This window comes from Schistocerca serialis, chromosome 6, assembly GCF_023864345.2.
Source record: "Schistocerca serialis cubense isolate TAMUIC-IGC-003099 chromosome 6, iqSchSeri2.2, whole genome shotgun sequence".
Classification (NCBI taxonomy): Eukaryota; Metazoa; Arthropoda; class Insecta; order Orthoptera; family Acrididae; genus Schistocerca; species Schistocerca serialis.
In genome coordinates, this window is record NC_064643.1 from 403,847,554 (window position 1) to 403,865,265 (window position 17,712).

Here is a 17,712-nt window from a genome sequence, read left to right on the forward strand (position 1 = left end):
TAACATATTCTGGTGAGTAGGTGATCCTGTTATGTTTTGTTATGTAAGACACCATATCTTTTGCAAATTTAGGTACTTGAGGAAAACTATTTGAATTACAGCATAGCCGATATGCAGGGAGGCCAGTTTTGCTTTGTTACTCTCACTCAGTAATTTGGGTAAACAATGTATGAAATTTTGCCATCCTTTTCTTTCTAGTGAATTTGCTCATTGAAACTATAAAAAATAAGTGGAAGCATTTACATTTGAATTCTGCACCTTCAGGTTAGCAGCCCCCATTTCCAACCATTACACCATGAGAAACTGATGTTAAGAATAGTCCCCTTCACAACAAGTCCATGCACTAATGGAAAATAATTAAAAGGAGGGGGGGCGGGGGGTTGTTATTTCAAGCAGCAAGATTTTAGAACAAAAGAAAGAAGCAGGTAAAAATTGATCTTTTATTTTCATTATTTCTGAATAATGAAGCTTGAATGGTAGATAGTGAGTCCTTGTAAGTTTTATACCCTCTGTGCCTCGTATATGTTGGTATCCAGGTGCTGTCACTGGGATTTGAAAATTAAATTGGGTCCAAAATCTGTGTTGCACCCAACAGAAGATCTGGAACACCATCTACCAGCCAGTCAAGTAAGCCATCCTTAGTGCAAGAGGTGTAGGTGAATAAAAAGAGTGCATCAAGTATCTTGCATCAGTGATCCACTTCCTCAGTCTGATGTCATGCCATGGTCTGTTTTTTTTCTGCTGCTGTTACCAAATGGTCCAATTTTCAGCCTCTTTTTTTCTGCTGTTAAGCGTACAATATGCCGTGGACCAAAATGTGCTAAGCAAGGCTATGAGGGATGGAAAAGACTCACAATTATTGTCATATTAGAAATTTAGAAAACAAAATTCATCACGGAATCAAGTGAAGTCAAAGTCTAGTTGACTAACACATGCTGCATGAAGTCAAAATGATCATAAGGAGAGCAATGTGAGACATGCACAGAGAATTAGATACTAAAATTTTTCTCAGTAATGTGACTAAGAATCCCAAGAAATTTTGGCCCTATGTAAAGTCAGTAAGCGGATTTAAATTATATAATAGAACTTGGATTGCTGCTATAGTATTTTAATGTCTTTATTGTGATGGATCCATTTCGGCTAGATTGCCAACTTCAGACCATCTGTGAAAGCTATGAATTATTTTTTATTTTATCATAATGCTGGTTAATCACATTTTCAGTTCCACAAATTTGTTACGTATGTCCATATACCATTAGAGGCCACTGTCACTCTGTATTGTATTACAACATAATGTAAATTGAAGACTGCTATGCTATAAGCTTGTTTGTGCTTTGATACTGTTTTTGTTCATCCTTACTTCTAATTTGTATAATATTATGTTTTATTACTAGATTTGACAGATGGACAGTTATTATAGTTGTCAAAGACGCTATATGGTTCGGTGTGTTGACATTACCATTGTGGGCTGTATCCATAACAGTTGTAATTGATGTGTCTGTGAGTAGTTGTTCGTGTTTATCCATTATCTTTGGTAAGGAAATCAATAAAATTTTGTATGAAAGATCATACATACAGTGCGAAATGATAATTCAATACACCATAGAAACTGGTGGATTGTCAGTCTGTCAAATCTAACAATAACATGTAAAATTATAAAAATTACAAGAAAGGTCAATCAACAACTGCAGCAAACTACAAAACAGCTTGTAGTATAAAACTCCTAAATCTACATTTATATTACAATACAAAGTGACGGTGACCAGTGATGATATATGGATGTAAGAACCAAATTTGTAGATCATAAAATCTGATTAACCAACATTATGATAAAACAAAAAAATTATGTAATAGTCTGAAGAAGATAATATAGCTGAAATGGATCCAACACAATAAAAATATTAAACTACTAGCAATCTGGATTTTATTACATAATGTCTCTGAGATATCTTCGACTCTGCGGGCCCATTGGTTCATAAATTATTGACAGATTAAATTATCTGCTTAGTGATCCTATTGGCACAGAAACAGAATATGGCACTGGGAGGGTAGAAATATTTAATTTGGTCTTCCATAATGTGGAAGATTCCATAAACTGGAATTCTGTGTGGTTCCTCCTTTCAATCCTTGCACACATGTCTAAGTATTGACGTAAGTGGTTGGATTTTAGGGTAGAAAATAGACTAAAATCATTCAACATTGGCCAGATGAACCACCTGAGTGAGAGTACAGATTATGCAAAATACCTTGCTCCCCTTGAAGTGGCAGTTTATTGTAGGCCACTTAAGCAAGAACCAAGTAGTTGGATAAAAGTGTGCCGAATACAAATCTCCTTTATAAAAATCGACATGGATTCCATAAAATTAGCTCGTCTGTTTGTGCTTGAAATCTCGCAGACAGAGGCGACCTGTTTGATATTGTGTTAGCTGAGTTCCAAATGACTTGGTACAGTTCCGAACTGTTACAGTTCTGAACTGTCATTGGGTAAGCAAAATATGGGCTTACAGAGTATCAGACAAGATTTGTGACTGGATTCAAGCCCTTCTAACACATAGAACTCAGTACCTTGTTTTCGACAGGCTGAAATTGACAATGTAGAGGTAATTTTGGTAGTGTTATGGGGCTGTTACTGTTTACAATATATGTGAATGATCTAGTGAATAATATGGGAAGCTTCATGAGGCTGTCCCCAGATGATGCTGTTGTCTGTAGGATGGATTCAACACCAGAAATGGTAGTGAAATGCAGGAAGAGGATACTGGCAGTTGACCCTCATTAGTCTGCTGTGACCAAAAGGAGAATGACATCATCAAACAAATAAGAGGGAAAACAGGTGCTAGGTTGCAGTGCATAGGAAATATCTTCAGGAAATGTAATTAATCCACAAAGGAAGTGGCTGACAAAATACTTTTAAGACTGATTCTTTAGTATTGATCATCAGTCTCGAACCCTGGCCATGTTGGAGTGATAGAAGAAATAGAGAAGATCCAACAGAGAGTGGCACGTTTCTTCATCACAGGATTGTTTAGAAAGTGTGAGGGCATTATGGAGATGCTTAACAAACTCCAGTGACTGATGCTACAAGAGAGGCCTTGTCTACAATGGAGAAGTTTACTGTTGAAATTCTAGGAAGTCAGGCAACATAGTGCCTCCTGTACCTTGTCCCTATACAGATCACAACAAGACCATTATCAAAAATTAAACCTCAGACGGAGGTTTATCAGCAGTAGTTCTCCCTGTGTATCGTTTGCGAATGGAACAATGCAGGGGAAAATGAGAGCAGAACCAGAAGTACCCTTTGCTACACACCATTAAGTGGCTTGCAGAGTACAGGCATTGGTGTAGATGCTGTTATAGAGCAGTGTATTAACTTTACACTCACTTCATCTTCCACCAAGTGATTCTGTGAATAGCAAGCCTCTGAAGACTCTCATTAATCAACTCCCTAAAACACCTCCTTTGGAATATCACTGCAGAGAATTTACTTTTGGGCTATACCTTCAGCTGCTTCAGAGGAGGAAGCTTCACAAGTCTTTTCAAGTCTAGAATATATCCTCAATACTGGTCATATGACTCATTTCAGCTCTGCCTCATGTTTTTTCTGGTACTGATGTGTCATTAAATTCTTCATTATTCGTAGATACTGCTCAGTGAGAAGGGGATGCCGATCTTCTCTCTGGTGACCATTTACTGTGTAGATTAATGTACAAGGCACTCACTGATGTTTGCCACAGGAATTGATTCTCATCAGGACAAAGTGGGTGCTGTAGAACCAGCTAGAGGTGCCTCAATAAAGTGGTAGGATCCAGGACTATTTGGACCAATTTTAAACAGAATCTACCACATCAAAAAGGCAGCCTTGCCAAAGTCTTCAGGCTGATTCAGAGGTCAGTGTTTCTCTTGGTGAAATGACAGTTGCTATTCTGCAATAAAGGGCAGGCAGTCTTCACTGTGAAAATTCAAGTGGTGCCTATCACAGGAAAACTTGCAGTCTTGCAAGTTGTAAGAACCAAAGCAAGATGAGTCATTAAGATGAGCAAGTAAAGGTTGTGATAGGAGTCCCTGCTTTCAATTCCACAATATCTGCAGTTTGGACACAATGAACCTAGCACACAAACATTGCAGACATTGCGCACACAACGGCAGAATATTAAACTAGTGTGACTTTCACTTTAGTGCATATTTTGCTGCCACAAAGAGACTGTTGTGAAACAGCTATTGCCCATATTACAGCTGCAAAATAAAATTATTCTGATCTTTGCTAAAAATTACTTAATATGCATGTGCAGTTTATGTTATAAAAAACAGTGCCCTTATTAATGTCATGATAAACAGCCCTAAGATATAAATTTTGAAAGTGTTGTCACTTTTTCTGCATCAGAATTGTAAAATACTCCAGAGGAGCAGCATATATTAAATCCTGATTTCTTCCAATAATTTGTCTGCTGTTCATAGTTAACTGTAATTGGGACTAATTGTCACCTTACTGACTGGTTATTGCACAATAAATTATAATGATGAGAATGATAATAATATTCAATAATCACACAAAAAATAACCCCGCCATAATAATTAACAACATATTGGGAAACTGAAAAAATGCAGTAGCACTTTTGTAAAGAACATAAGACAAAATGTTAGTCACTGAATGTTCATGTATTGGAAATGCCGATTTGTTCTGCCACATTTCACACAATATGGAAGATTTCATTGCATGGAACACAACAAACAGGATGAAAGAAAGACATTCATTAATGCTTTTACGTTAGTAAATCCACATTCAGTTATACTTCATAATCACAAATTTAAACGCTTGATGCAATAATTTTATCTAACAGTGCCAACTGTGTATGTGCAAAATAGTACTGTCAACTGGGATAATTCTGACACCCAGGGGCAACATTGATCCCAGGGGCAGTTTCACCCTTTTCTTTTCATTTCTGGATACATTTATATAAATATGCTTGAAAATAAAAATTATCATATAATACAATGAAAGTTTTTGATTTGAATTCACACACTTTAAAATAAAATTTAAAAATATTATAGTTCAAAAACTTTTTGTAAGCAAGCCCTACACATGTGCTTATAAATAGAATTGGAAAAAAAAGCTTTTTGGGCACAGAAGTCATTAATGCTATCATCATCAGGCTGCTCACACATTTTAATGAAGTTGTCTGACCTTGTTAACAGTACAAACAATTTTAACAATTAAAAAGTCACATTTCTTTAAAAAAGGATAACATTGACCCCTGACTTTTTTCCCTCATGGATTACATTGACCCCCACCCACCCATTCAAATATTATCACAGAATTTCCATTAATCCACATGTACTTGCCCAAATATGTGGGAAACGAAAGTTTAATTTGTAAACATTGTTTAGAAATTAAGACTGGAGCGACAATGAATTTAAATTCATAGTTAGTCTTGGACCGTCTCTGTTATTGCTTTAATAGACAATGAAGTTGAAGAATAAACTGTCAGTTTGAATAGACAAAGCAAAGCCATAACTAAATTAAAAACTTAACTTCAATAGTCAGAACTTACCAAAGGTCTCCAGGCACAACATGGTACCTAGATGTGGATAAAGAAACACTGGAATAAGTGGTCTAGTTAATTAAAAATTATCAAGAGATAATAAAGGTGATACAGGTGCAGTCAAGAGAATAGGTATATTAAAAAAAAACTGATTGGGGGTTTCCACTGTATAATAAAGATGTTAAAGTTATACGAAAAACATTCCTAGACTTGAAACTTCCTGGCAGATTATAACTGTGTGCCGGACCGAGACTCGAACTCGGGACCCTTGCCTTTCGCGGGCAAGTGCTCTACCATCTGAGCTACCCAAGCACGACTCACGCCCTGCCCTCACAGCGTTACTTCTGCCAGTATCTCGTCTCCTACCTTCCAAACTTAACAGAAACTCCCCTGCGAACCTTGCAGAACTAGCACTCCTGAAAGAAAAGATATTGCGGAGACATGGCTTAACCACAGCGTGGGAAATGTTTCCAGAATGAGATTTTCACTCTGGCGCAGAGTGTGCGCTGATATGAAACTTCCTGGCAGATTAAAACTGTAGATGGTAGAGCACTTGCCCGCGAAAGGCAAAGGTCCCGAGTTCGAGTCTCGGTCTGGCACACAGTTTTAATCTGCCAGGAAGTTTCAAGTCTAGGAATGTTTTTCATATAACTTTAACATCTTTATTATACACTTTTCGTACTTGTGACTGAAAATGTATTTAAAAAGTTTTCCCAAAATTATAAAAAAATTATTTATGTCACAGTCAGCCTCTACAGCTGAATGGTCAGTGCAGTTGACTTCCATGCAGGAGACCAAGTTTCAATTACCGATACTGCCAGAGATTCTTTTGTGGTGGCAGGACTGGTATGGGATGCACTCAGCCTTGTGAGGCCAACTAAGGGGCTATTCAACTGATTAGTTGGGGTTCCAAGGTCAACAAAGACTGAGAGAGCAGTGTTTATGACCACATGTCCCTCCACACTGAATACAATGATGTCCGATTGGCCCATGTAAGGAGGCCAGAATGTGGGACTTAACCTACTATTCATGTCACAGGTTTATAAAGACAAGTGTTAGCTTTATCTGTATACATGTGTCTAAAGAAGTGGCATTAGCTTCACTTTTCATATTTACCACTAAGAGCCACTAGACAGATCTTTCTTTGATATTATTTTCATATTGTGTCAAAACTGTTTCTTGAACCTGGTTTTATTTCACTAACTGTTTTAAATAATGTAATGAAATGATCGCATGGCATTTATTGGCGGGTATATCCCCATCAGAGTTTGGCCGCTGTATTGCAAGTCTTTTTAGTTGGTGCGACTTGCATGTGAATGATGATGAATGACACACAACACCCAGTCCCCTGCCGCGTATCAAAACCAGGCCCCATTGCATGGTAGGTGGTAACGCTACTGCTGCGCTATGGAGGCAATAATTTAATGTTATGGTTTTACAATCTGTTTTCTAACTGCACAATTCATATACATCAACTGGGTATGCAGTAGCAACACCTGCGACACCTTAATGTAGGTATGTCAAGTCATTGCTACAACTCAGTGTACAACATCTGTTGCACAGAGTCAGAATGACTGTTTATATAAAAGACGAAGCTTTTTCCCCTTATCTCTTTCTGACTGTACCCTATTTACATGTATTGGTTTGATATAATTGAAAAATTGGTTGTACTGAAGTATGATAATGTGTCGTTTATGAATGAATTGTTTTCTGGTGGCCTTACTTTATAAGTTTGGCGCACTCTGTTGTGTGCAAAGATGCCTCTGTCTTCATCATGTTTTAGGTCTTGAAGATGATCATTGTAAGTAAAAATTAGTTACCAGGTGTATAATATTGCAGTCCAGAATTGGAACAATTATAACGCAGTTAGTAATATTTTATCTAAGTACGTGTCAGATTATTACAAGAGACAGGAATCCAGTATACCGTGTGATCTGACATGCCCACATGATACATGTGTTCCATCAGACCTTCTACCTGTATTTCTAGGTTGAAGATTTTAGTGTTTTTGCAGGGTGGTTTCGTTCAACCATTTTTTGTACAAGTAATTTTCTATACAAGTAGTCTGCCAACAATATTCTGACTTTTCAGTTTAGCTTTTTCAATTAGTGCATTGGCATTTTCAATAGTTTATTTTAAGAAAAGGTAAAATTAGCAGTTGTAGATTATGTGTATAAGAGTATTACTGCCTGCCTGGGAATGAATGGATGAATGAACTTTTATGAAATCAGTTCCTCAGTTTTAATCACAGCCTTTGGGGATGTTTTAGTATTAATGCTGAAAACTGCCCTAAATTATCATTATCATAATTGTTGTCACCACCACCATTGGTCTTCTACTAAACTGTCTCGCCAATAAAACTTTTATTTCTACAATCCTCCTTTCATATTGCTTTTGACAAAAAGCACTGCCAGTACCTATGCCGAGTATGACTACTTTATCATCATCAGTGTATAACATTTTTTGTAGTTTGTATTTCAGTCAGAAATGGTACGTAATTAATCATGTTGTATTTTGGCTTTTAGATGTGTCTGGACAATGAGCGACTGAAAACTTTACCAGTAAATGATGGCAAGACCTTAGCAGATCACTTAGCTCTTTTGATTGGCACTGTTGGAGAAAACTTGGCTCTTCGTAGAGCTGTTTGTTTCCATGTCGGGACAGATGTGAAACTGGCAGGATACGCACACCCAGCTCCACCACTGGATACAAGAATTCTCTTAGGCAGATATGGTGCTATCTTAGCATTCAAGCAAAATTCACCACCTTCATTGGAGGGGCTACCCAAAGAGCATATTGGGAGGCAATTATGTCAGCATATAGTTGGTAAGACCAGAAACTTGTATTTTTAATAAGAGAACAATGAGAGAATTTATTACCCTGGCATATAGTTTCTATTAATATTAGCAAATTATTTTTTGTTTTGTTACATTTTGTTCAGCAACATAGTTTACTGTGTCAACTTGAACTACAGAAGAATAGTTTTGTTTGCGTGACTTTTTCAAGTAGTTGTGTTTATTTTATTCAAATAGAGCAGCTGGAATGCCATGTCACATAAAATTCTTTATTTGAGCAATTTACCACTAACTTTCATCCAAATTGGTGAATATTTATAAGGATTCCACTACTGTATTTTCAGTAGTTAATAAATGAGCATATAATTCATCATACCATATTGTAGTGCCTATGTTGTTCAGCTGATGGTTGTACATATTTGCAGCTGCAAATACATTTCATGTAAATTGATAATGGTCATATTTCTCTTGAACAGAATCCTTATGAAAGACATCCCAGAAGTATAATCACAGATGAAAACCTCAAGAAAGAACATAATACAGTACTGAACAATTATCAGTTATAGAAGTATATAAAACAACTGATGCCATAGGTATATCAAAAGAAAGAATGCAGTACATATAGTGGAGATGCTGAGTCGTGATAGGCACAGCAAAAAGGTTCACACAATTATAGCTTTCAGCTATTGTTGTGTTATAGCTTTTTGCTATTGTTGTGCCTATCGTACTCAGCATCTCCACTATATGGTGAGTAGCAACTTTCCTTCTCTAGTATTGTTACATTCCATCCTGGATTTTCCATTGTTTGAATGCAGTACATGTTAGACGTGAGTTTCTCCTGGTGTATTGATGTAATAACTTACAAGAATGCTGCCGGGTGACATTGTCATTGACAACTACTTGCCAATTTAATTTCAACTGCTTACATAACAACACTATCCCAATAGCTAGAGATGCATACCAGAATCTCTGTATTGTTATATTCCGTAGGATGACTTGTGTCAAGACAGTGTTCTGCAATGGTGGATTTGTTCAGCTGTTGTAAACGTGTGTGACGTTTATACTCAGTACACCAGTTCTCCAGTCCTGATGGTCTCACAAATATATGACGTGACACAACTGCAAGGAATATGGTAGACAACACCCTTGTGCAAACACAGATCACCCTTTACTGAACCTAAAAGGACACTGATACTAAATGATGGTCAAAAAACACATTTCCCATCATATTTTTACAAAATACAACTAATCCTGATTGAAATGCTCCATGCCTAAAGCAAAAATGCCGTAGACTTTGGTGCCACCTTGGCATTTCATCACTCACCTGGTGCACAGTTGGTCAGTAGTGCAACACACGTCTGACCTATCATTCACCATAACCATTCTGATGAAAGGTGATTTCGAGATGGGCTAACTTAGGTGACAAGCTCTCAGGGTCCAAGATGACATGAGCCCTGTGAACAAAGATACAAAATACCGTATTCACTTTGAGCTGAATGGTAACAAATATCAGCCTGCAGATGCAAGTCAGTGTGAGCAGGCTACCTATAAATGGTGTATCCCAACATACTGTCAACCTTCCTCCTCACCAACACATCAAGGAAGGGAAAACAGCCATCCTTTTCCAACTCCATCGTGAGACAAATATTCGGGTGGATTGATTTCAGGTATTCTTAATCATCATTTATATTCTCACTGCCATGAGGCCAAACAACAAAAGTATCATCTACATATCTGAAACAACACGCAGGTTTCAAAGCTGCTGACTCCAAGGTATGTTCCTCGAAGTCTTCCATAAACAAATTGACAATAATAGGTGATAACAGGCTTCCCATCGCAACTCTGTCTGTGTGCTCATAGTTCTGGTCACTGAATAAAAGGTAAGTGGAAGTCAACACATATTCTGTAATAAATCTCACTGAGAAAGATTTCACAACACAGCTTTACCCATTCTAGGCAAAGGTTTAAATTTTGCACTGATGCCAAAGCATTTGTCAGTAGTTGATTTTATTAGTTCTGTTGAACAGGCTGTTTTTCAACTACCTCCGGATCTTGTAGAGGAGGCTAGGAGGGAGGCATGTCGTATGTTGACTGGGGCACGTCCACCCAAAAGTAGTATCACAGCAGCTGGAGTTGGAGTTGATATTCATATTGTTACTTTACCTGTGGGCAAGGACAGTACTACCATTGTTTTAGACAAGCAGGATTGCGTTCAAAAAATGCATTGTTTAGTCTGATTCAGCATATCACAGTGTCGGTGCTAACCCCCCCAAAAAATGTTGAGAAAAAGATTAATCAGCCTCCTGGGGGGAAAAAAAGAAAAAAAAGAAAGAAAGAAAAAGCCACTATGTTGTAGGAGACTATCAAGAGTCTTAATTCTTATTGTGCTGTTCCTCCTAAGTTATATGAACTTTCAAAAGTCCACAAGGAAGAGGTTCCTCTCCGTCTGATTGTGAATAACACTGGTACTCTGACATATCGTGCTACTCTGTTGATCCCTTTAGTAGGTTGGTGTGAGCGTCATATTAAAAACTCTTTGTCTCTGCACTGGTCTTCGTATGGAAGATGAAAACACGGAGGAGATTGTGGCATGCACTTCTAGCTATTGGTATACTGTTATTAAGGAAGCAGTTGAAATTAAATTAAAAAGTAACCTTATAAATAGAGATGGTGGTTTTTGTTTAAATTCTGCATGGAATCCTGCTCTCTCTCTCTCTCTCTCTCTCTCTCTCTCTCTCTCTGTCTCTGTCTCTGTGTGTGTGTGTGTGTGTGTGTGTGTGTGTGTGTGTGTCCTCCCCTCCCCCTCTCCCTCCCTCCCTTGTCAAAAAACGGAGGAACAGAATTAATGCTACCTCATCCGTTGATTATTAATTTCACTATCGGTAACTTCTGGTGTCAATCGTTTTTTGTTTGTGATGGCACTAGTGTTTACTCTGTCTGTGTGTGTGTGTGTGTGTGTGTGTGTGTGTGTGTGTGTGTGTGTGGGCATTCCCGTAACTTATTTGAACAATGCAGTACATTTTACACAAGAATTAACTATGTGCAAGAGGGATTTCCTGCCCCTTTGTTGAATGATGACCAAAAGCAAATGAGTAAATGAATTTTTGAACAACATTTGGCCATTTAAAAAAGATATTACAGTTTCTGTTTGTCAGTTTGTTACTGTGGGTGCGATTATGGGATCACCACTTCACACCACGAAAGAAATAGCAAGTAAAGTAGTTGATAGAAGATGGTGGCTTCACACTAAAACAGCAAAGTCAATTCTCATTGGCATAAAGGTTAGGCATTACTCTTCTTGATTAGATAAATAATTGGCAAATGCTAAGGAAATTTTCTGGGCAAACTGGATGAAAAACGTTGTGAGAAGAGGCTGATTGCAAAATATGCTTAGTACTAATAACTGATTTGTATAATTAAATTGCCTTTTGTGTGCTGCAAATGAATGTATTTAATCAGTCAGATTCATTTTACCTTTATTAACAAGGCATCATGAATGACTATCTTAACTGTACTGCTTTTATTCACATTGTAAGAGAAGTACAGAGCCATGCTTTGAACTGTAATTCGACTTTTTATTTTATATTGAAATTTATGCATGTACTGGTTTAAATCTACAGTCAATGTATGTAAACCAACATAACGTAACATTCCAGGACACTCATTGATGGAACCTTTTTAATGAAGCATTCCTCGTGGATTTTAAATCACTTGACAGGGCTGGAAGCTCAAGGGAATTTTATCAGTACATCTCACTGTAAAACCACATGTTCGAATATATAGTTAGATTTACTTTGGCAGTAAAACCTTTTTGTGTGTTGTATAGACAGCAAGTGATTTGTCATTATTTCCCATACATGTTGATCAAACTTAGATGGCATGTTAGCTTGAGTGCCTTGTTCAAAATATTTATTTAGAAAAACTTGATCCTGAATACAGCACACCCTCTTAACACTAATCTTAAGTAAAGTTAATAAAAATATCTGACAAACTTTGACTTCTGTCCCTTGTGGACACAACCTGTCACCCCAGGTATGTGATTAAGTATTTGCAGAATTTAGAGCTATAATTTTAGTTCGTTATATATCATACAATTAGCTACCATTTATTGATAATATAATGTAAATGGATAGATAAAAAAATCTACTCACCAAGCTGCAACAGAAGAAAAAAAAACACACACACGTATGCAAAAGGGTGCAGTCTTTCCATCTCATCCTTTCTGGTAAGTGTCCCCTTACTTAGTGTTCTGGGTGACTTTTCTGAACTGTATCCCTTTCCCTAGACCTCTCCAGTCCTTTTCCTTCACCCCTCTTTCTTTCCCTTCAACTCTTCTGCCAGAAGGAGGAGTCATTGGCTCCAAAAGCTTGTAAAAGTTAAACTTTTTTGTATGTGTGTTCCCCTGCTGCCACTTGGTGAGTAGATTTTTTTATCTATCCTTTGAAATTATGTTATCAATTCGCTAGCATTGTATCTTGGATTTCTTGAGACTCGCTTAACCAAATCTTCTGGAAAAATTCTTCTCGGTATCTTCATTTAAATGTTCCTGCTTGTAACTCCTTCCAGCAACAGCCCTATACACATTCAGATATTTTAGCTGGTATTACTTTATTTGAAGCAGAAGCATATTGTTTGCTGCTCTTCTGTGTTCCTTAACTCAAGACTCTCTTCTTAACAGTTTTCTTTCTCCACGCTGGACAGACCTATTGTGCTGTAGGCCATTTGTAACTTCATCATGAACATTTCAGAAAGTTACATATATGAGATAATTCTGGTGGTGCTGGAGGGATGGCGTGGGGGGCGGGATTATCTCACCTAGGACAGCAAAACACCTAGCAACAGCCCTGGTTGTGTTGTGAGTTTTCTAATGCAAATAATGTACAAAAGATAGGGATATCATGTCCCTGTGTCACATTGATGATGAGGTCATTAGCAACAGAGCATTCATTAGGATTGGCCAAGAACAGGAAGGGAAATTCAACCTGGCAAATTTCAAAGAAATCAGTCACCAAAGAAAGGAATCATTTGCCTCAAATGTGTTTCAGGATGGATAAAAATATGACATAGGATTGGCAAGCAGTTTGGGGAGAGTGTGGAATAGAAGATTTTGAAGAAGATATTCTCATTTCAAGGAATTGTGAAATGTGTTGGTAGCCATCATATTTATTTTAGCATGACATGGTATTCTGTGAGACACTGCTCATTTATGGTTGACTGTTGGCTTTGTGAAGGAATGTGAGAACAAAGGGAATAACTGCATAAGAGATCCATACTATTTTGGGGAGGCCTGCGTGTCTGTGCAACTCTCAGAGAAATCTTCTCCATATTGCAAGGTTGCTATACAGCTAATGAACCCATTATTGGCTTACTGCTTTTATCACTTCTTTTATGATGACAAAGCATTAAATTTTAAGTTACTATAGGGTACCTACCATCATTATGCAGCAGTAATCATCTGTACAATGATTCCTTCAATATGCTGTCCTCTCCTTTAGAGTTAATTGATTGAAATAGAGATTGTAGATGCAAGTGTGGTGGGTTATTTAAATAAGCAGGTGAAAGAAAGGCACATAAGCTCATGTGCCCTTTTTCCAGCTACAACTCAATTTAAAAGAAAGAAAAACTACTTAATTAGCACTCCTACAGATTATTTGGTTACCAAGATTGAAAAATTGAATATTCATGTTAGATGTGTGAAAAGTGTGCTATTCCTTGTAAACAAGACCATTTTCTTATAATTTTTGATCTTGTAAATATGAAGTTAACAATAGAAGCTATTCAATTTTAACACGGGAAGCGGCGTACCTGTTAATTTAACTGTTGCTAGCTTGAGCAAGCATGAATAGTTTAGGGTAATTTAGTAACAGTTAATTACTAGTCTGTCCTACTTCTGAATCAGTTTGTTAGTACATGTTTTGATTAATTTTACATCAATTGCCCTTCGTGATGGCATCTGCAGAAGGTGAATGAATAAATGACAGGCAGATGTACTCTTCTCTTCAAGAACACTGCCAACAGTGGGTTCATTAGTTGTTTAGTATTCTTCCAATATGGAGAAGATTTCTTTGAGAGCTGCTGCGTGTACACATAGGTCTCTCCCAAAATAGTATGTGAATGGATCTCTTATGCAGGTATTCTCATGGTTCTCATATTCCTTCACATATCTAGTAATCAACCATAAACAAGCAGTGCCTCAGGAAATACCACCTCATGCTAGAACAACCGTGACTGTAATAAATACCTTTCACAATTCCCTTATATGAAAATATCTTCCTCAAAATAATCTATTTCACACTCTCCCTCAAACTGTTCACCGATCCTATGTCATATTTTTATCCATCCTGAAACTCGTTTGAGGGAAATGATTTCTTTCCTTGATGAATGATTTCTCTGAAACTGGACAGGTTGAACTTCCCTTCCAGTTCTTGGCCAATCCTAAGTTGTACTCTGTGTCTAATGACCTCATCATCAGTGTGACATTTTGGCCTGACATTCCTTTCTTTTTTACATTATTTATACTAGAAAACTCACAATACAACCACAGCCGTTGCTAGCTGTTTTGCTGCCCGAGACAAGAACTGAAATATGGAAAGTGATTGCCCCCCCCCCCCCCTTTTTTACTACTTCAGTCTCTCCAATATCCTCCTTCCTTCCACCAACATACAATGCCACAACAATGTAAATCTCCTATTACACTTTTAATCATTAATCTAACGTGCCCAGATATCCCCATTTTCTCAGGAGAGTCCTCAGTTCAGCTGATGCTTGACAAATGATCTGCAGAGACAAAAACAAAAAGAGGGACTGTGGGTGGTATGGTATCAAATTTCAACGTGATTGCAAGCCAGCACATGAGCCCTGCTCCAGTGCTCCACATAGATAAATCAAGGCCATTTTGGTTTTCGTTCCGTATTCAGTAGCGGGTGCTATAGTTTTGAGGTAGGTAAAGGCAATGTGTTTACTTTCATGAAAGTAAGTAAACACTTAAATAACTGTTCTGTAAGCTTTTGAAAACACTACGATGTTTTAATGTTTCCTCTTTTCATTTTTTATTCTCATTTGCTTAGTTTTTTGCTGTTTAATTTGAAGTTAATATGTTCACTCCTGTATGTCGGAGAAAAGGACAAACTATTGGTTATTAAATAGGCAATAGTAATTCAGTTATAGTATATATAAGCTTTCTTAGTAATAGGAATGGCTCATAATAGTATGAAATTACTGGAAAGATTAGAAGAAGGGGGGAGGGGGATATGCACTCAGAGCTCAGGTTAAAAGGCACCCACCTTCAGAAGTAAGTAAGAATAGTACGTTCATTAATGATGATAATGATAATAGACTTGGAATAACGGAATGGGATAATACTAATAAACCGCAGTAAGCAGAGTAAATGGGATGCATCTAGTGGTGGGAAAAAATAATAAAAACTGGAGTAAAAGTATATGTTGAGCAACAGCAATAGTGGAAAACAACTGTGTAGTATGAAAAAGAGTGCAAAGATAGGCTTGGAGATATGGAGTGGATGTATGAGTGTGTGTAAGTGACAGTGAAAGCTGAATTACAGTCTAGTAATTTCGTTCAATCTCCAATGTGAGAATTAAATAATTTTTATGATAATAAATGAAAAGCACCAGTTTGCTTTTGTTCTACAATATTATTTTTATTGCTAATCGGTTTTCGGCTTACAAGGACATCTTCAGACATTTGTGAAAAGCACCAGTTTGCTTTTGTTCTACAGTATTATTTTTATTGCTAACCGGTTTTCGGCTTACAAGGCATTTATGTCTGAAGATGGCCTTGTAAGCCGAAAACCGGTTTGCAATAAAAATAATATTGTAGAACAAAAGCAAACTGGTGCTTTTCATTTATTATTATAATGTTGTTCTACCAAGAACCGACGGAAGATTCTGTTAATATAATTTTTATGATATATTTCCAGCAGTTTTGAGAAAAAATACACTTTGTTGGTAATTTCAGATAAAATGTTTTGAGGTGAAGTAATCTACAATAAATTAATATTACAACAGCACACAGTGGGAAGCAGTTTATCGTTCCTATGGCTTTCTTCACATGCAGTGCATGCATTTAAATACATTGCTACTCTTGTCATATAACCGGTGGTGTAGTCAGGTAAAAGCTAGCTCACCACCTGTTCTCACCGACTGTTGTTTAAATGCCTTTGCCTTTCTCCAGCACTTACACCAATTTCTCCAGACAGTTATAAGTGGGCATACAATTTAACACAAACTCTTGAATCATGGCGCAGCTTGCTATTTTTGTACCTATGTAACATTAAACACAAATATGAATAATGATGGATGTGTCTGAAGCAGCCAAATAGATTGCAGTAATGAAGATGTCAAATTCTGTGAACTGTCAGAAATTCCTTTGTCACATGTCAGAATTACATGGTTGTTGCTTTTCCTGTTTACCGTAAAGTATTCTAAATATAGACACAACAACAGAAGTTCTATACATACATATATCTTCTTTTCAGGCATGAATCCTGAAAAAATTGGTGAAGTTGGTGAGGATACACCAGCTGAAAATCCTGATGATGAGCACTGCATGATATTCCAAGAATACCTCTTGGACCCATCAGTAACTGTCAACCAAGTCCTTGGAGATAGTGGAATATCATTGTTAGATTTCACACGATTTGAGTGTGGTGAAACTTCAACTGGAGTCATTCCACAAGAAAAAGAAGAGGCAGTAGAAATTGGCGGCTGATATCGACAGATATATTTCCATGTTTATAATCTTTTTATGGAGCCATTTCTTCTGCACTGTATAAAATTGCCTCAAAGAAGTTAAAAAAGTGTTGCATTGTTGATGTTTTCATTAAATGAAGAAAGTCATATAACATGTTTAACTGTTGTACTTATTTCACGTACATAAGTTATTTAAGAAAGTGTATATTTGCTTCATATAGTATACATTGAAAAGAAGTATGTGTTGTTTTATAATACTCATGAAAACTTATATACTGTTAAATTTTTTAGCCACTTTGTACAAAGGTGTTGATTAATTACATATGGGATAAAAGTCTTGCTTTCAAGACTGAGGCATACTGAAGCAACTCTTGGAATGCTATCTCTCAACTTTCGTTGATGACTTCCAAAGCCAAGTACGACAATCTTTTTTCCAGATTGGTGCTATGTCTTCAGGTGAGTAGATACGACCCTGATAGTTGAGAATTTCTGATCCCACAACATGCAGCTGCATTGTGCTCTTCTCTCGTGTTCGTATATTTACACCAACAGCTGGCTTCAGGTAGCAGCCACATGGACACCGCACTTGGGTTGTAATAGGGCTTACAGCTGGCATTTCCCTGCTTTCTGGCCGTTCTTTCATTGTATTACTTATTCGTAGCTCTTCTA

At 37.1% G+C, this 17,712-nt stretch overlaps 1 protein-coding gene across 1 annotated transcript in view; it reads left to right on the forward strand.

Annotated features, from left to right (window-relative positions):
* The window catches only part of LOC126484476 (elongation factor Ts, mitochondrial), a 79,473-nt gene extending 62,269 nt beyond the window's left edge, over nucleotides 1-17,204 (forward strand). The window contains exons 3-4 of the mRNA XM_050108003.1: nucleotides 8,066-8,366; nucleotides 16,830-17,204. Coding sequence (XP_049963960.1) covers nucleotides 8,066-8,366; nucleotides 16,830-17,062 — 534 coding nt within the window. The 3' untranslated portion in view covers nucleotides 17,063-17,204. The remainder of the gene's footprint in view (nucleotides 1-8,065; nucleotides 8,367-16,829) is intronic.
* The last annotated feature ends 508 nt before the right edge of the window (nucleotides 17,205-17,712 follow it).